The following is a 20,579-nucleotide window of genomic DNA, read 5'->3' as shown; positions in this document are numbered from 1 at the left end:
CATTTAGTCTTAGACGATGACAGTTATTATGCAATGGGTGCTTGTTCATACATATGTGTGTGTATATACACTATATATCTACACTATATAAAAAATGTGATTATTGTGCAGGCAGTTACTTTATTCACCATACAACCTGGATATGTACAAAACTGGATTTGTTAATTATGGTTTTGCAATGAATTCTCCACTGTTTATCTGAGATAAAGTTCTTCTATTCTGGAAACCAAAACATGAGCTGTTTCCAATAGAAAGTTAAAAAGTTGATTTTTGTCATCTGTAAGAACAGAACACCCAGGAGGATAAGTAGTCATCTTTGCAATTTCAGCAGTAAAATCTGCAAGTGAAAAGAACTCAGGACTTCTTCAGGTGGCCTTACAGCTGTGAGATTTACAAACCTCTTTCCTTTGCCTTTTGGAGTCAGAAGAAATCAATTGGCTATGGAAATAATGGCATACGGCCCTCCTTCTGTACATACAATTCCAAGTACCTTTACAACTTTGCTTCGCTGAAGTAAAAACCATTGGGCTTTAGTAAGCACTTCATGGCTTTGTTTTCCCCCTTATCACAGAGTAACAGGATGGCAATGTCCCAGATTGCTTGTCAGGGAGTGACCAAGTTACCAAGTTTCTCCCCTAAAAATAAGTTGAGATCAACATGTGTGCATTCAATGGAGTCCTTCCTTGGAGGGCTCACAGCTGGTATCTAAGCTGGTATCCTGGAGAGCTGGCTGCATGCTCTCTATCTCCATCCAGCAGGTCCAGAAGTCTGTGCCTGGTAGTCATTCCTTGCACTCACCCTACAGACCACCAGGCTAAATCAGGTTGGGCTTTAGGCTCTGAGAAGAAGCCTCAGATTTTTATTTCAATGAATCCTTTTTTATAACCTACCTTTCTGAAGTGAAATCAAAAGGTGGTGGCACCTTGCTAAAAGATACCGCTGGAGTTAGTGGGCATTTTGAAACAACATCCCTTGCACTTGGTCAGAAATTGTGAAATGAAAGTGTACCTAAACTCTGGAATCAAAGTAGATTCATTTGAAGCTTTTGTAGATCTGAAGACTACAAAGTCTTCGGTATATGTCGTCTGTAAATTAACTACTGAGGATTTTGTTCTCAAAGCTGTCACTTGCTTGTAACAAATATGCTTCAGAGGGATTGCAGTGTAGTTACAGAGCGTGCTGGGCATGGAAGATGACCGTAACTTGGGTAGCTCCTATGGGATCTTTTGCTAAGGCATTTTTTATATTTTATTTCTTCCCTTCCCAAGACTGGGAGGTCCTGCAGTGTACCCTGCCCGTGGACAGATGTTGTATTGTTGAGCCACCTTGCCAGAGCACACGTTGTATTTGCATTTCGGAGGCCTCGGGCTTTGCAAACCACATTGTTCCAGCAGTCTCTGAATAGTGGCTATTGACCCCTAACAATGTACATTTGTTTAAATGAAACCGTTCCATACTTGCTTTAAAATGCTTGTTTTAGGGCTAGCCCAGCCAAGTGAATGCTTCTGTGCAGGCCCCTGTTTCTGCTTCATAGCCAGAAAAATGCAGAATTCATTATTTAATTTCACTATGGAAAAGATTATTCTCCTTATGAGAGGCTATTTTGAATTCTGAGGTTTTGGCAAATATTGTTGTGGCTCAATGTTTATAAGCTTTTTTCATTGCCCTTGAAAGCATAAACTTCATGCTACTGTGCTCGGGGATTCTGGCAAATAATAAACGAGATGAACAACAGGGTTTTGGTTGTCCTGAAGTGCTTGAGGAACTTGACTGCATTTGGACAAACAGGGTTTTTTGCTGTGTATTTGTGTGTTCATAGGGATCGAATTCAGAGGTGGAGACTGACTGGCAGGGACACTTGATGAAGCTTTCTTCTGGGAAGGTAGTTAGTCTGGAGCAGAGTCCTTTTCGCCACCTAGGGTGACTTCGGCAAGTCATCCAACCTGTTGTGATTCGTGAGCTTGACTGTGGTTATTTGCTATGGGGGTGAAGTGAGGTTTTATCAGTGTTGCTGGTGAGGAGCCGAGGAAGCCTGAGAGCAATACCTCCTGTCGTGCAGAGCACCTGCTGGCTCTTGGGCTCCTGTGTGCAGACCCAAGGAAGCGGGTGCTACTACTCGGTTTTGAATTACATTTTCAAGCCCCCTCTCACTTAGACCACTCTCAGGGAGCCCTCTGTTTCTCCCTCTCTCCTGCTGTGGTTGCTGGTGCTCTGCTTTCTGTTTGGCACCACGCGCATTTCCTTGCTCTGTGCTGACGCTATGCCCTCGAGTCGACATACCCCATACTGCCTTGGACTTGGTATAAACCTGGAAACAGTCTGGCTCAAGGTTTTGGACATAAAATGACAAACAGCTCCGCAGGCACTTAAAAAGGAATGCAGTTTGCCAAAAGATGGAAGGGGGGCAAAAATCATGGATGCTCTTGTGTGTGATCCCCTGTATGTGGCTGAGCTCATGTCATTCAGAGAAACCCAGCAGCAAAAGTTTGCTCTCTGTAAGCTTCACTTTGTTTCTCAGTGCTGCTGTCCTCCCAACATAGGAACAACGATGGTGTTTATTCAACAATATTTTAAATGTATGCAACTTGTAATGTGGCTGAGCTTCTGAGGTAGACATTTGAGCCACTCTTTAAGGACATAACAGGAATAAACTGTATTTGTTGTGGTTGTTCGTCAAGAACCTGCACCCAAACCAACTTTTAAAAGCCTCAAGTCTTTTTTCTGTGCGTACAAATTCAGACAAGGATGATCTTTGAATGCTGGCATGCAAGATTAATTATTTGAATTGGTTTTTTTCAGGGGTTGTACAACCAAAGTCACCATCTTTGGCTTATCAAAGTATATCCCAGCCCCTTCCTATCATGCCTTTACCTTTCCTTCCGGAAAGAATTTGCCCGTTCTGATGGAGGCGACACAAAAGCCTCTGTTCTCTAAATAGGCCTAAAATACTGTATTTCTGATACGGAGCCTGCTGTCCCTGTATAGAAAAAGGAGTACAGTTTGTGTTTGAGGTTCAGACCACTGGGGTGCTGCTTCTGAATATCTTCATGCTTCTTGAAGGCATCTCCTGCTCAGAGCAGCTGAAGCAGGTGTGATTACCCTGCCCATCTGCCTCACGTGCACTTGGTGCTGGCTGTTTCTCTTCCTCTGTGCTGGATGGATCTACCTCTGAGGGCTACAGACAGCCAAATGAAAAACTAAAATAGTCCTACCCTGCACCTACCCTCTTTCACTGCATTGACTTAGGTGGTTCGCTGATGGTGTTTCTGTTGCCTCTTCGGCTCTAAACAGCAAATGCTATTTCTTTGTCACTTTTCTTGCTGGCAGATTTTTAAAATCTGAGTTCTCGTGCAGCCAGGAGAACAGGACAGGATAAAGGGCAAGGGGGGTTAGAAAACATGTGAAAGTTGGTAGGGGAGAAGTGCTGTGATCCTAACGGGTTGAAAATAAACAGGTGGTGAGCCTGCTGGCTTTGAGGAGCATCTTTTAAATGGCGTGTAAATTTAAACACTGCTTTGTAATTTTGTGTGTGCTAACATGAGGCATGTGACTCAGTGAATTAGCCTCAGCTGTTCATGCTGGCATTTAGGCACTTCTATTAAAAACAAACCAAAAGTACTCCTGTGTTTACGTACTTTACTTATGGCAGAAGATAACTACTTGCTGAAAGATTATTTTATTTCTCACTTGCTTATTTCGCAAGTGAGCTTGCTTGCAACTAGCTTGCTTTCCTTTTATTTTCTTGAGTTTCCATTTATGCCATCTATAACTCTATTTTGTTTTATTTTAGGGGTCTCGCGTCTGGTTGCGAGAAAATAATCAGCATTATCCAAGTACTGTTCATTCCTGTGCAGAAGGAGTCATCGTGTTCAGGACAGACTATGGCCAGGTATGTGCATTGCTCCTATTTGCTTCCTCCTTTCTACCACTATGTGGAAAAGAAACGATTCTGCCTAACAGGGAGGGCATAGGAGAATGTAAAAGTCTAAGGCGTGTGAATAGCAGCATACCTTTTATATGACTCGAATGTGGAACTTTGGTTTCAGTCGTGCTGTCCATTGCATATCTGGTCAGCTGCTACAGCTGTGTCTGGCAGCGCTGAAGGTTTGAGAGCTGTGTCCAGGATGTTACTTAGATCCCAGCGGCTCCATCCTACTTGCTCAGGTTACCTGGGCTGTTGCAGGCAGCGTGTTGTCTGCTGTGGTAGCGTACCACTGGCTGCCAGCTGGTGAAGGAGGCTGGTGGGCAACTTCTGCTCTCTCCTCCCCCTCCCCCTTTTCTTTTTCTTTTCTCTTTGGCCAGAAGAAAGCAGAACAAACCCTGCCAGTTGCTGACAGCATGGAAATGCTCTGCTTTCTCACTCACTTTTCATTTATCTATTTATTCTACTCTTCATTAGGCCACAGTTTATCCAAACCTCCATTCTTGCAGCTTCCTTGAAGAAATTTCAGTGGAATTCATATTTTAGATCAAGACTCAGATACAAACAGTTACACTGGTGCAGACATCAGAGTCAGGAGAACGCTGTCTTTGACTTTAGGAGGGTGCTCCCTCCTCAGTTTTGCTTCCTTTTCTTAGTTATTTGTACCAGATGGAGGTAGCTTCAGGTAGTGAACAAGGCTGAGGAAAGTATGATAGTATGGAAAACATGCTGCCTTTTCATGCTGCCTTCACTTAATGGTTTTCTGAGTGACAAAGACAGAAAAGCATTTCATTCAGAACCAGGGAACCCCTACTTTTCTCACCTGCCTTTTTGCAGGCAGGAAAGGAACTAGACAGAATCAGTGTTTTTTAATAGGCAAGATATAGGTTAAATAGGGGGAGTGAAGAAGATGGAATTGTTAGTCACAAAATGTCTTGAGGCTGGCCTCAACTGAGGCAGGAGGACCTCCTCAAACAAGATCAACTAAACAAGATGCTCGTTGATAGAAACATGCAGAGCTGCCTAATTGGTAGCGATACTAGGCTGTGTTGGATTCAGATGCTTGTCTTTCCTTCGTGCAAGATGGTAGACAAGCAGTGAAAGGCAGGTTGTAGAAAGCTGAAGGATATATATATCAGTATAACATACTCTAGGTTACTAGCTGTCTTGGACTGGTGACCCAGAGACATATGGTACAGGGGAAGATGTCCACAGAGGAACTACTGCTAGATGCAAAGCCTCCTTACAGGATAAGAAGGCGCTTTTGTATGTGTTGGTATGTTCTCAGTGTGATGCATGTTAAGTTGTGCATTTATGGTTGCTCAGGTTTGGGAAGTTGCATATTTACAGTTTGCCCTCAGCATGCTCGGTTGAAATTTGAGGTCCCATGAAGTGCAGATGCTGAGACTGTCTCCTCTGTTGTTTGTGAATAAAGAAGGATATTCCATATTAAGGCATGGTAGTTACATTTTGTTTTGCCGTGCGTGTTGTTACAGTAGCATATGCTCCAAGCCACTATCTTCCCTGGGCAAGTCATTTAAACATTAGCCCTATCCATCCTCTAGTTGGGAGTGACACAAAAGTTTCAGAGGTGGTACCTGTAATTTTTCACAGAATTTTATAGATGAACGCCTGACTGTGAAGAACCTGTCTTTTAGAAGTGTTTCAACATGACAGTTCTTGTACTTATGGGAACTGCAGGTGACAGTTGTAAGATGGATGGCTTGCTTTGGTGCCCTAACATGCAGTGGCAGAGCTAATATTGGCATCTGCGAGCGGAAAAGTTGCTTGCTAGCAGCCTTGTATGCGTGTATAATGTGTACTGTTGCCTTTCCATGGTGTACAGAATGCAGGCTAAAAACTCAGGTAATTTGGAAGAAGACTCAAGTCACTACCATAATACAATCTAGCTGATTCCATTTCCTTAGAAAGATGTTAGTGCTGTAAATATCACAGGAGAAAATATATATATATTAGTTTGTCCTGCTTGTTTTAAGAGCAGGTGTCATGCTATGCTGTGAAACATCCAAGGACATAAGGAGCAGCCGTCAGAACCAGTGTGTGGCTCTTATGTTGCCAGTGGGTCTGAGCCGACTGTGCTCCAACTAAGGGCAAATCAGCAATTCACTTTATTTTTAACTTTAATCCTTTTCAAGGCTTATGTTTTCAAGGGTGCACCCTGAATTTAGAGGAACTGTGCCAGCTGACATCGGTGCCAATTAACATTGTTCCTCCAGCTGCTTTCTGAAGTGCCTTTGGAATATCCTGCCCTTGCTGCTGGGTTACCTGTGTGCTGCAGAAGGCAGCAGGCATGAGACATGAATCTTAGGTGATACCTGATGATGACCTCTGATGGCTTGGTGATCTCCTGCAATGCTATGTTTACTTTCAAAGAAGGAGGCAGGGCAAGTAGGGGGTGAGATTGCAGAAGTGTGGGGTGATGAAGATTTTTTGAAGGGTAGCCAGCATCTTGATTCCCAGACCCTTCCAAGAAGCAATTGTGCTCAAGTCTAATGACAAACTGATGAAAGTGTTGGGGCCTTCTCAAAGCGCAGCACTGTAGTTACTCTTCTCCAATTCAGCAGCTTCTGTTAGGATTTGCAGTTCTCACCTTTCTTTTTTGGATGAATTCTCAAGATGGGATTGGCTGGGCAGTGGGACTGGTAAAGCATGTTTACTAGATCTGTGCTCAGAGATTTTGTATAAACTTGGATTTCAATTCTTTGCCACCATCAGTTTGCAGAACAATGGAAAGAAATCATAGCAAAATACGTTACTTCTGAGTTTCTTCATTTTGTTATGAATGGTGGAAATAAATTTGCAACAAAAACCTGTGGCATACAGTTCACTCTGGAGGAGTGTTGGTTTTAAGTAATGCCACTGAATGCAAATACTCATGTGTAGACTATGCCATTCTCTTCAGTGTTAAACAAGTTGTGTACCAGGTTTTGGATCGCTTTTTGATAATCACATGCTAATATAATTATTCCTTGAGCAAGACTAATTATTCTAGTGGTACCTGCATGTTGAAGTTGAGCAGTTCATTTGTTAATCATTGTTAAAGACTGTTGTGATACTGTTTGCTGCTGCTTTCGTCCTCTGTGATTTGATGGGCTGAGTGGAATATCTGCTACATATGATGTGATACTAAAAAAGGAATTTCGGGTTGTAGGTTTGGGGTTTCCCTCAGCAAATAGCTATGAAACAGTTTCATCCCTTTACGAAAGAAAGGAAAATGTGGCACTTTACTGGGGTAGATGAAAGCCTAATTAAATACAGGGAGGAGAAAAAGTAGATCAAGGCTACTTTTCACTTCTGTGGCCCAAGGTGTTGGAGTGGGACGTGAAAGCTGTAAAATCCCTCTCTTCCATGGCATTGGCCAGTAGCTGGCTCTGGAGTGCCTCTCCCATATCTACTGAAGGCTGGTTTGCACAATGATGACTTCAATGAGTCAAGATAGTGTGATGAGTGGACAATTCAGTGTGAATGTTTTTGTCTTTCTAAGCACCCCCCAGAAGAGCACCTTCCAGAAGAGAAGACTACTGTACTAATTTGCCTTTTGGTGGGTTCATCATTTTTTTTATTTTCTTGTTCCACTAGCGTGTGTGTACAAAGGTGGTAAATGACTGTGCCTGAAGTTTTGGAAACATCGTGTCTGTGAATGCATGAAGTATGTCAGTGCAGTCTATGAATACTCAGATTTTTTTAAAAAAAAAAAAAAAAAAAAAGAGGCACCCTAATCTTCCCTTGCTTGTGTGTGGTGTGTATATATATAAGATGTCATTGCAGGTACTGCAGCTTCTTTCATCTTCGTAGGTATTTTTATCTCTATTTTTAAGCTTAAAAGTTATTTTTTTAAGGATGTATTCACAGTACAGCAGACATTCCCTCATTGCCATATTCTATAAATTTTTAATGAAGCTGTGTGAGCTTATAAAGTACTCAAGTGAATGTTAAATAAAATGCTGAAAGCCCTGCTGTGTCACTGTATGCTTTGTTTGAAATGCCTTACTTGCACATGTTCAGTAGAGAGCCAGTGATTCTGAGGGGAAAAACTCATTCCATTTTTTCTTTTTTTTTTCAAATAACATGAACTTTACCTTATTTCAAATAAAATCATAGCATTTAGTTTACCCTTATATGAAGGAGGACTGTGTTGTCATCTTAACTTGTACAGATGCACTAGAAAACTTGTACAGATGCACTTGAAACTGTCCCCAGGGAAAGCAGAGATATTAAATATAAAAAGCTTGGGGTATGTGAGATCTATCAGAAGAGCTTTCTTGAGTTGTGTGGCATTAATTCCAAGAATATCTTTCTGGTCTTCAAATGAGGACTCTGTTTTTTCTTCTGTTTCTACATCAAAATATATAGGAAAAAATGTAAAGAAATGTATAGTCAGAATTCCCTTTGTTTAAGTAGTAATTGTGGTTTGTCTTAGCAACACTGTCAATTCTGGTGAGTTTTTGGACTTTCAGAACAGCACCTAATGGCATACATTTTAAATAACACCGATTCCCTTCAATGGAAATTTTATAGCTATAAATTTAAGATATAATGTGTGTATAGGGGAAATCCGTTGTGAAGAAATTCATACAAGAGAAGTAAAAGTTCAACCAATTGCTGCAATCTATGTAGTCTGACATTGAAATTTAAGAATACTTAATTGCATACCTGCTTAGTTGACCGAGCGGAAATTTTAAATTAAATATGTTATAAATAGAAGCAGCTGAGCTGTAATAGCCTAAAAATGTAGGTTATTTAGAAACAGATGTCAGATTTCACCAGTAGAGACTTGGTCAGTTAAAACAGCTTTCTGTGAACTTCCTTTACAAAGAAGCCCTTCATGGGATGGTGTTATGTCAGCAAACTCAGCACTGCTCGGTATCCTCTGCTTCAAATAAGAGGCACCTGTAAGTGGTTTGATCAGCAACAAAAGTATTTTTTCCTGTGTATTTAATTTAATACGGCTCTTCAGGGGCATTTCTGCATTGCAGGAATGGGGAGGCTACAGGTGTTCCTTGTTAAACACAACTCAAGTATGTTTTCCATGGTGGCTGTCACCTTTTTTTTTTCCTTCTGGTTTGAGGGCTGGAAGAGTTTCTCATCATGACTTCCATTCAGAAAAGTTAAACTTCAGATTTGATTGAGCTTTTTTTTTCCCTTGATTTTGGGGGGTTCCTTTCCTTTGTTTTCTTAAGTTAATGACAGGATTCTGTTGAAGTTACCCAGTGATTATTCCAGTAGAGTTTGTTCTCATATTTAGAAAAAGATATGGGGAAGAAAAAACAACAACAAACACACCCCACAAACCTGCAGGCAAATGGTTAAGCACTTCTCATAAGTACTCTTTTCTTTGCCTCGTGTCCTTTCTCACCCATATTTGGGACTGTTGAGCTAGTTTTTGAGACTGAGTAGTCCTTTTAAACAAGAGTCTTCCGTTCATATTCACAGGGCATGAATAACTCCACTGAAGTTACTTGGCTTAAGCTGCTGAAGTCAGTAGGAGTGTTTATCAGTAAGCGCTGTGTTTGGCTGTGTGGGTTCATGGGATCAGGCATCTGAGAAGTAAATCCTTCTGGACAAGGATTTTCTTAGTTATCACTGAAAGACGTCGTGCTTGTTTCTAGCTCTTCCATGTGAAAATTTGACAGTATTTCCAAACAGAGTTGGTCTTTTGACTTTTCCCTGAATTCAATATCTATTACCCTTGAAATACACCCTTATAAGGGACCATTTTAAAGAAGTCCTTTGTGCTTTTCTTTGTATATACAGCATCTTGAGAAAAATACACAAATACATGCAGTGAACTTTGGTATTGGCTGGTTTTAGTGCTAAATAAATCAATCTCTTTCAGCAAAATTATGAAGACATTTCTACTTTTTAATTCAATGGCACTAAGAAAGATTTGTGGCTACTGGTACTGTGTCGTTTGTGCACCTTTGGGACAGCAGATCCCCTGCCTCCAGGGTATGGGGTGAATTCCAAATTCAGCAGCTTTATATCAGGAAATCGTATTCCATCTGTCTAAACATCATAAAGTTCATATTATCCTGTAGTTAGTTATATTTGGCTTAGCTGCAGTAATTCTCCCGATTATTTCTAGTATACATAAGAAGTGTGGTGCTCTGGCTATCTGGATGTTGTCTTGGGTTGTTTTGGGACAGGAGGGGTGTTGTTACTGTTGTTTTTTAAGGGATGTGCATGGGAATGTGGAAGGGGTGGTGGTGATGTGGGGTTAGGGAGCAGCCGAAGTCAGCCGGAGCACCTCTTGGTGCTCTGGGTTTATCTTCTGCGGAGAAGTGTTTACATCTTCATGCAGGGCGTCAGCATTTGGCCTCTCTTGCCGCAAGCATCTGTTGATGCATGTGTAAACATGGCTGGAGGCAGATGTGAGCTGGGTGCTGCCAGGCCTCAGGGAGGCCAAACCAAGCAGCATGACCTCGGGGAGGCCCCCTCTGTCCATCTGTCCTTGGCCCGGCCATGGGGCTGCCAGGTGGGGCAGCTTGGGGTCCACAAGCCCACTGAGCGACATCTTCCCATCCCTCCTACACCGCACATCGTGGGCCATGGCCGAAGCCTCTCCGTGTCCAGCAGGGTCTCGGTGCAGGTGTAGGCCTCGCAGCTGGACGTTTTCCTTGATAGAAATGCTTCCTTAAAACATGAAGCATTACTTAGAAATATTTCATCGCTGACTCAAACTAAATCACTTGTAAATTGAACAATTTTTTTTTCTGATGCATCATCTTACTTTTTTTGAAGTACTAGCTAATTGGAGAAATCATTAGTTTGGGTTTCTTAATTTTTCCAAAATATTGGGGTATGCCTCTTTGCTTTAACCTTGACATGTTAAAAAGGCAATTAGCACTGCTCAAAAAAGCAGTATCTTTAGCAGAAGACTTTTTTTTCTGAATTCAGGAGTTAATACAGCTTGCCTTTTTATCTTTATATCAGGAGCAATATTTTTATATGACCGCTATTCTCTGAGTATTTGTTAAAGGGCAATAGGGAAGAGTCTTTTTCTGTGTGCTTGTCAAACTACTGTGTATTTATTGCATAAAAATACAGAGCAGGTTATAAAATGTCTTCTAAGATGTGTTGCACATGTGCTGTCCTTACTTTTTTCCTGTTACTTGCCTTTCTGCCAAAACCACTATCAGTTTGATTAATTCCAGGAAGGGGAAAGTTTTAATCCTGAAGTGAGATATTTTAAAATAAAGGTTGAATCAAAAAAAAAAAAATTGGCTGCTAGATCAAGTTGATTGTATTATTCCTGCAGAATTACCATTCAAGTTACCAGTGCATAGCCACTTTTTGTCAGAAATCAGGGAGATTGAAAGTGAACAGCCTAGAGATTCTTAATGCACAGGTGATGGGGGTGGGAAGGCTAAGCAGTGGCCATAAATAACTCCTTTAACGTTGGGTTTTCAAGGGTTCTGTTCCGTGTTTCCTAAACATAATGGGACTGTTTGCTTTAACTATACTGAAATTAATTTGTTTGGCATTAGTGTGGCTGTTGTTAAGTGTTTTACTAACAATGTAAATTAAGTCTGTATGAACAAAAACATTTATCTCTGCGTAGAGAGTTGCTTTCTGCTTTTTATAAGACCCGACTGAGAGCAGTTAATATCTGAACTGCTGACAAAGGGGTGTGCCTTGTGTCCCCCTCGCTTGCTGTGGCCACGTCATCAGCTGTGGCTATGTAAACAGTTAAGATGTCAGTCTTCTCTCTTGCTTTCTGCGGAGAAAATCCAAACCATCTGTGCTTTTTTGTGCTTTTATTATGCTCATACTAAAGATAGCAAAACTGCTTTTGTTTTAAGATTAAAGCAGATGTACACAGGCTGCCATATTACTTTCTTTTGTAGGAGAACACAGTTCAGCTGTTCACAAAACACAGAAAGGAATTCAGGCTGCCATGTGCCAAAAAACAACAACAAAAAATCCATAGTGTTGTGATGAGTAAGCTTGTCACTTCAGTTGTTTTGTTGCTACTGAATTCCCTCGGATGTGGAGCATGTCTCCTTGTTCAGTGCTGTTGGTGCTTCGGGTACACATGGTTTGGGTTAGGTGAAGTTACACATGAGGATAACTTCGGCCTGCAGTGCTCAGTTGTGTTCAGGTGAGATTTGGTACCTTGCAGTGCAGATAAATGGACAAACACTGAGCTTGTGACTTGGAGAAGGCTCCCATCAACTTGTTTGTGAACTTGCTGCTATGAGGAGTTAAGCAAAATCATGAGTTGTATAGAATGCCCAAATACTTTATTTAAAAAAAAAAAAAAAAAGAAATGACTAATTTTGAAGGGATTTCACTGGTTGAGGGCTTGTGAGAAAATGCTAGTGTGCATGAGCAACTGTTTTCAGACATGGTGACAGTCCTGTGAAGATTCTTCTTGTGTGCACCTAAAGCCATCCATGAGGAATTCCAGGCGGTCCCACTTGAAGCTCCGGTTTTGTAAAGTGTGGGAGTGCTCGTGCCACCTCACTCCCTTGGGGACAGGCGGCTGTGCTCTAGGAAGCAAATGCCGCCTGCAAGTGTGAGCTGTGGCTATCTGACACTGCAAACTGCTATGTAGCAGGATCGCAGACATATTAGCAGGTATCCTGTGAGCAGTATAAATCAAGTGCTGCTGAGTGTGTTTGTTTCTCTGATAACTGACCGCCAGAAGGAAGTATGAGCTGAAGGGTCCTTTGTATGTGCTGCGTATGCTTTGTGCTTGGAGCTACTGTGCATTAGCATTGGGGTAGCACCAGTTTCTTCTTCATGCTGTCATCCTGTGGAACATCACTGAAAAGACATCCTTCAGTAGTGTAAAGGGTGTAATTAAGGGGGAAAAAAAACCTTGTGTTATGGAGCTTTGAAACTCTTCTTAGGTTATTATTTCAAAATCAAGTGAGTAGTCAAATCAAGGAAGAAGAAAGAAAAACAGTAACCATCTGGCAGGTGTTCAGAGTACTGCATTTGTTGTATTGGTGGTCTCAGTCATCCCAGTCAGCAGGTACCATGAGGTGGTGGTAATGAGGTAGGGAAGCAGCCAATGTCCTCTTGCAGGTCATTTGTGGGGGTTGTGGTGCCAGTTTTGTAGGGGACAAGATCATTTGATCTTTCCCCTGTGGTCCCTTGAGTAAATGTTGAGATAACCATTACCTTTGTACGGAGAAATACAGAAAATGTATCTGCATCTCCAGATATCCTTTTCTGCACAAGTTAACTTTAAAACAAACTAAATCTGTGCAGTTGTATTGTAGTTTTGATGTTGGATCACTTTTGAGGCTTAATACCCAAAATACGCTCCACTTGAAAGATTAAATACTTCTTGTAGAACTCCAAATTCTGTTTTGACCATGTCTATAGTGGGAGAACTGTTTTCATGGCAGCTAGCAGCAAATTCAGGAGCATGAAAGTGTATGGAGTGTATTGTTTTATAGTTAGGAGTTGCAGAATGTTTGTGTTCTTGAAGATTTCAAAGCGACTTTTTGTTTGAAAGCACCAAGCTTTCTAATGGGAAGAACATCTGAGCAAGATTTCCCCTAAAGCATTTCTGCAATGCGATAATAAACTCTTTTAGTTGCAAAAGGAACTTTAAGTGCTTTCATAGCGGTGCTTTTATGTTCACTAAACGGGGAGAAGGAAATGTTATCATAGGTCACATGCCTTGTCCTCATACAGTATACTTTATTTTGTAAAGCGTGTAAGTTCCTATTTAGTATAAACATGATGGAACCAAGAGATGATTTAAGGAGGTTTATCTATTTGAGCTGTCTTAACTAAGGACTAGCAAAAAAATTACATGGGAAAAGCTTTGTGTTGCTTTGTGAAGTCAGGTACTGGAGAGCCAGGGAATGGTGTGGTGCCTCTTTTTGCACAGTAGAATAAGCAGAGTAAAACCCATAGGCAGGGAGGTGGCTGTGGTGGGCACAAGTGAGGAGAGAGGAGTGTACCAGGGGAGGTGCTGGAAATGTGCTTGGGCTTCTCCATGTTCCTCAAGGAGCTACAGCACCCGGCCCAGACTGACCGTGGTGGTTAAAGGCACCCAGCCAACCTTAGCAGAATGGAAAGCCTCAGTTAACCTCCTTCGGCTAATGAGGAGCACAAGGGAGGTGGTCCTGCTGTCCTTCTTTCACATGCTTGGATGTGAGTAAACGTAGGTATCTGGGGTGCAGAGCTGCAGGGGGAAGCAAAGGGAGGTCTTGCTCAGCAGCAGCTGGAGCTCGCTGCTGCAGATGGGCCTGCCAAATATCTGAGGCTCTCCTGAACGTTCGCTGTGGGATTTTTCTTCAGTGATTTATAACTTTGCTGAACTGATGACTTTTATAGGAAAGATAAAAATCTCGCCTCTTGAAGAAGTCGCTCCCTTTCAAAAATAAACATACGTTCTCCGAAGAATGGGCTGGTAGAGCATTCAGGCATTGAATCATCAGAATTAGTGTAGGTGAGCGAGACAAAAATACTGGCTTGCCTATGAAGAGAGACTTAAAATAAGCTAATTTGAAAATATATGCATCGTCAGTAAGCTATGTACCTGCCATTGAGTGCTTCATCAGAAGCTTTCCAAATTGTAGCAGAATTGTAAGCTATTGAAAACAGATTTGGGAAGAGAATATTTAGCAGTGTTAATAACCAGAAATGCTACAAGCCTGTAATGAAAATAATGATGCATCTTTCACTGCTGATTACTTCTCTTTTGAAAGTGCATTTTTCACAAGCGTCAGCAAGGAGTTCTAATTAGAAGTAAATAATAGAATGTGTTCCATTATTAATGCTACTTTCAGGCAGGCATTTAATATACATTGAAATCTGATGGCCAGACTTTGTTGGCATTATCTTTGCATCATTATTGGCTTAAATGCAATTAAAGAGGGTATCTGTCACCACAAGATTTGCCCAGGAAATATAAAGTTCTGACAAGGATAATTCAAGGTCTGTGAGGCATTTGAGATATGGTAATGGTTTTCACATGTCCTCTGGGGAAAAGAAGGAAAAAAAAAAAGTTTGTGTGGGGAAGCAGTATTTCTCTGTGATTGGGAAAGCAAAAGAAGCATGACAAAGACTTGGTAAGTTAAGAATATGAGCATGTACTTGTAAGAAGAAGAATGTGACTGCTGCACAGAGCTTGTATGTGACCAGAAAGCTGGGATACAGGCAGGGGCAGCATCCAGCACAGCCTGGGCAGAGTGCAAAGTGGGGAGAGGGGCAAAGAAGGGTAGGGCTGCTGTGAGTCCAGATTTTCTTAATGCGCCTTCTGGTTTCTCTGGGTTTTTTCTCTGGGTGATTTTTTGCCTTGGATTCCAGATCCAAGTGTTAACAGATCAGACCAGACACTACTCTGTAGATTCAGTGTTAACAGTTCAGACCAGACACTGCTGTACATATTCAACTACTCCAAATCGGTTGCTGATATCTGTTAATCCCAAGCATGCCCACAGCGTACATATCAAATAGATGTGTTCAAATGCATTTAGAAAGTAGCAGAGCTATTTTGATCCAATGTGGTATCTCAGTGCCTCTAACAGGTTGATGCAGCTCTTCGGCAAAGTATTAAATGATGTGTACATATGCAGTGTAGATGAGGTGGGAAATGTGCGTGTGCACACAGATATGCACATGTACAACTAGTTTGCCACATCAAAAAAAAAAAAAAGTATTTTAAATGTGTCTACTCAGCATCATATGCACATCCATTTCTGCAGAAGAAATCCCAGGCAGCAGTGTAGTAGCCTACAGAAGTTTTCTAAGTGAAGGCTTGACTTCTCAGCCATAATGTTACACTAATGCTAGATTAAAATAAAGCCCCAGAACTCAGCTAAAGAAAACAGGGAGAGTTAGAACAGTATTCGCCTTGTGTTATTGATAAGCTCTGCAATCAGAATTTGAAAAGTCTTTGAACATCGCTACCTGAGTCTGCTGTTTGAATATGAAACCCCTGTGACTGACTTTCTGCATGCTGAACAAACTGTTTCCTGTACCTGATGTCCTCAGAGCAGATTAGGCAGCTTGAAGTAGGCTAAGATTTAGACACCACAAACATTCAGAGTTGCTGAAGCTGCTCTCTAGTCATGCATTTTTGCATGACTTCTAACCTATGCACAATGTGATGTAGTTATCAGTTACAGTGTGGACATTCTGTAAATATTAGGCAGCCTATCAGATGTGGTTCAGGGTTGCAGTTACAAGCAATGCTTCCTCCATTTGTGCATGAAAATGAAAAGAAATGGTTGATTAGCAATGGGTAACTGATTAGGGAACTATGGGCAAACATTACCACACTTACACTTGCAAAACAAGTTCACCTTTGAAGTGATATCAACTGAAAACAGTAGCCACAAAGGCTTCTTTTCTTGAGATGTTTCTGAATGGAAAGTAGATTTATTTTTGTAGCAGAAGATGAATTAACTTTACTTTTGGAACTTGGTTCCAGATTTTTTCTTCACTTCAAGTTGCAATCTTAAACTCTTAATACCCGTGAGGTAATGTCGAGACTTTCTCACGTGAAAGAGAATACAATCAACCTCATTCCATTGCTTGGTGCAGATCTTAAATTCATTTTTGATTTTCATTTGGACTTAACGTGCAGGAGCATCCCATTACTTCTACGGGAGTTCAGCTGTAGAGGGATGTCAAGTAGTGGGCGGGCCCTTTGTTTGCACAAGACACAGATGAAGCAACCAAGCTCCTTACTGAGGTGTCCCTTTTCATGCCGCGTTCCTTGGATCTGCTTTCCTTTTTGGTTGGCGCTAGAGGTAATAAAGCATAAGTTACATAAGGAGAAATAGCAATCCTCTGAAATTCCAGGCTTTCTGACCAGTCCAAAACACACTCGCCTTTTGGAAGAGATTGTGAGATGATGGAAAAGCAGAAAAAAAGTCTGGATGCTAACCTAGTAGTATCATCTACTGATACAATTAAGCCCTGAGCACTTGTAGCTTTGTTTTGTTTGAAACTAATTTCCAGCCTGGCAGGAACTGTTCCCTTGATGTGAGTTTTTTGTTTAGCTTTCTCAGTGCAGCACATGCTTTCAAGAGACGAGCTTGTTATTTCTGTCTGCCAGAGACACCCCAGTATCCCAATCTTGTTCTTGAATTACACAGCCACCAGCTTACACGTCTCTAGAGTGAGTAACAGTTCTTTGCAGTATGTGGGTAAATATTTACATCTCTTTCCCTCCCACTTGGTAGAAGACTCCAGTTTTGTACAGTACAAAGTGCTTTGTTTAGAGGAGGAAAAAAAAAACATTGTTTAGTTCTTCAGTTTGGTTTTGAGGGGGCGTTATGTTTATTTAACAAAGGCCAAACTAGACACGGCATGCGTTTTGCAGCAAAGTCCTGCTTTCATCCAGTTTCGCGGCCGGGCTGATGGATTTATGAAGAGGTGATGGACTTCAAGGTCATGCAGTGAGTCGGTGGTAAAGCAGAACCTCAGGTCCTGCTGACTCCAGTGCTTTGTTTCATAGTCAGACCTCACAGCTTTGTCTTCACAAATGACTGCAGCAAATGAACCAAACTCGCTCCCCACTACCCCCTGCCCCGCAGTTAATTTCAATAAGCCAATGCTGTGGGGGCCATTCTGCTCATTTAAAACAAGGTCGATTGGTATTGATAGGCTGAGACTTGTCCTGATGGTAGGTGAAGAATTCTGGAAAAGATTGTGTTGATTCTTTTTGGCTCTTGGGTGCTTAAAAATACAAATTAAATGCAAGTAAATTTGTGTGTTGGCTATTGCTACTTGTATATTTACTGCTGAGCAGTGGTATGTGCAGATGTTAATCTGTTTGTTAATCCATTGTTCCGATCGCTGCAGGAAGGCAAGTTGCCAAAGTGAGGCAACTGTAGTGCCGGATCGATTGGAAAACTCATTGCAGGCTTAGGCTAGTGTCTTCCTCTGCTGCAGGTGGCTACCCTGAGCTGCAGCAAGGAGTTTGGTGTCTGGAGCCAGCAGAGGCATTAGCTGCACTTGTGAGGAGCAAGTTGCTCCTTGGCGTACGTCAGCAACAACAGGAGAAAAATCAGTCTTGGTAAAAATTTCTTGATGCCTTCCTATAGGTGAATATGATGTTTACTGTATGGGATACCTGCTGCTAGAAAGGCTAGCTGTTGGTCCTGTGGACTTGGAGGGGAAGGGTTCCTTAGCTTTAAAGGAGTGTGCCAGGTTTTCATGCTCGAGACTTCAGCTTTTTCCAGAGTTTATGTAGATGGCAGGTTCTGGCTGTGGCTTTCAGCCAAGGGCACCGCAGGGTACTTGCCGACTGAGGCAGAAACGAGCTTGTAAATACCATCCCCTAATTTCCAGTTGAGAAACTTAAGCAGTGGTTGCATTTCTGTTAGTGAAAAAAAATAGCGGTCCACCAACTAAGAAACACTTGGTGTCTGCGCTAGCACAGGTTTGCCCATGGCAAAGCATCTGGTAACATTGCCCTGGCATGTTGGCTGAGGTTGGAGTCACCCGGTGGTGCCATTTAAAAGGTTTGTCAGCACCGCTTCTAGCTTCTGTCTGCATTTCCCTTTGTGCTGCTGCACCTGACTTCAGGCCTGGCTTTCTTTGTTCGAAGGTTCAGGGTCTCATGAGTATGCTGCGAGAAGTTTAGTAACAAAGTCCTTTGTTTTTTTTTTTAAACTGATTTTATTTTATCTTTTTTTCTTTTTCACTTTATCAGCAAGCAGCACTTTGAACACACATGTCTTTCAACTTTCTCATCACAACGTGCTAATGCGAACTTCTAGTATTAAAAATTTCTTCTGTTATGCATTGAGTGTAGTATTCCAAGGACTTTCTTTCCTGAGTTATTTTTTGTTTGGTCCTCTACAGATGGATGCAAATGGATATATTAGCTTTACTTCTTTTATGATAACTGTGTTTTGGCCTTGATTTGAATTCCTCTTATCAGTTGTATCTGCATGCAGAAGTTATGCTTTGTCAGGAAAGTAAGGCATCTTACTATCTGTCAGTTGCAAGGCAAAAATAAAATCTCTGCCTTTATGCATTTAATAGTAAAATAATAGAGATCTTATCGGTAGTTAGAGATGTGTATTGCTAAGCTCAGCTGAAAACTTGGTGTGTGGTAGGAAATCAAGCTAATACTTGCTCCATCCGTTAAAAGGAGCAAGCACAGCACGAGGCCAGGATAATGAGAAGAGTAGAAAGGGAACAATTAATTTTACTGTTAGATGTCTTTTTGAAAGCTCAGTATTGGACATCAGGTTTGTGAAGAGGTTTGAAAGAAATGCCAGTTCTTACTGTTAAGAGTACAAGTGGAGTTTGAACTTTATTTGAAAAGATCTTGAATCTCATTACAAGTATTTTGATCTACATGGTAGCAGTAACAGTCTGAGTTTTGGTCTTCGAGCTCATGGAAAACTTAGTTTCTGGGCCTAGAAATTTGATATTTAAAGTTCTGTCTTTTACTTCTTGCGTTGTGTTTGAAAATAGGTCTATGAATTAAAACAACAGCAAACACCCTGTGTTCTTTGCTTTTACATTTTGTTTGAGAAGTATTGTGGCTTTTCTAATTATAGGTAGAAACCACACTATAATCAGGGGAGTGTCAACATTTTTCATAATAGAAAGTACTAACAAATGCAGCCTATTACAGGCTGTGGGGACCTTTTCTGCTCCTAATAAGTTTCCAGCAAAGCTATTAGGCACGTGTGTAACAACGCTGAGCATCTGAGTGTGCAGCAATGCTCTGGGCAGTACCCGCGCTGCGTTTTGGCATGGAGCATGCCTATGCATACGTGTTGGCAGCTTGGTTTGGTCACAGACTCCCATGGACTTCACTGAGGTTTGGATCTAGCTGGAGTTGGTGGAGGGCTGAGCATCCAACCAACTGGGATGAAAGTTGTGTAACTGATGAAGATTACAGTTTGAGTGTTGTTGCTTGAGTAACCAGAATATGCATTCCTTACATCCTCTTCCCACTGGAAATAAACATTTGGTGGTGGCTGATCTGTATGCTCTTCTTCACCCTACCATCCAGCAGCTTGTTTGAACTTGTATCAGCAGTGCATCTTCTGTGATCTTTAACTGGAGATAGCAACATCTTGCTAACGTGTAGAACTCCCGTGTGTTTTGGAAGCCTGTACCGTGCCTTTTCTCCATGGGAGGTTGCTCTGTATGTGTGCTTTGGTGGATTGCACTGTGAAATGTTCATTCACTGTGTTCAGCATTGGATTTGAAGTGCCTGTGTGGAGCCTTGTGCTTCAAGGGGTGTCTCTCCAGTGGTTCAAAGCATCTTTCATATCACGTGGCTGGCTAGACTTTGCCTGTTAACTCACATTTTGGCACAGTCCTTTGGAAGTAAGCTCGTCTTTCTCACCAGATCAGATACGTAAACAAGTGCTCGTGTTCTTGGTCTGTTGTGAAGGATCATGTTTGGAGGGAGGAAAAAAAAAGGGCCTTTTGTTTGGTGCTCTGCTAAGCTGCATCTGCTGCCCAATGCAAGTACCTCCTTGCATGGTCTGAAGAAAGCTACAGCCAAATAGCGACTGTGAATGTTTTAGCTACAGTGATACAAATTCTGACATTAGCATTTTATTTTGATATCAGAATGTCTCCTTCCTCTCCCCTCCTTGTCTTCCCAGCACTTTTATCTTTGACTTTCTGGGAAGTGGTTTGCACAGAGTCAAAATAAAAATATCTCTGTGGGCACTGATACCATTAT

General features: G+C 41.6%; 1 protein-coding gene across 2 annotated transcripts in view; it reads left to right on the top strand.

Annotated features, from left to right (window-relative positions):
- The window catches only part of MYO10 (myosin X), a 163,742-nt gene that overhangs the window by 27,742 nt on the left and 115,421 nt on the right, over positions 1 to 20,579 (top strand). Inside the window, exons 1-2 of one of the 2 annotated variants that reach the window (XM_066992487.1) lie at positions 1,847 to 1,882; positions 3,791 to 3,889. In XM_066992487.1, coding sequence (XP_066848588.1) covers positions 1,862 to 1,882; positions 3,791 to 3,889 — 120 coding nt within the window. In that variant the 5' untranslated portion in view covers positions 1,847 to 1,861. Of the gene's footprint in view, positions 1 to 1,846; positions 1,883 to 3,790; positions 3,890 to 20,579 lie in introns of those variants that run through there. The other variant, XM_066992486.1, reaches the window with a different exon arrangement.

The sequence above is a fragment of the Anser cygnoides genome, chromosome 2 (assembly GCF_040182565.1).
Source record: "Anser cygnoides isolate HZ-2024a breed goose chromosome 2, Taihu_goose_T2T_genome, whole genome shotgun sequence".
NCBI lineage: Eukaryota > Metazoa > Chordata > Aves > Anseriformes > Anatidae > Anser > Anser cygnoides.
The sequence above is the reverse complement of the archived record's forward strand: the minus strand, read 5'-3'. Positions and strand labels throughout refer to the sequence as shown.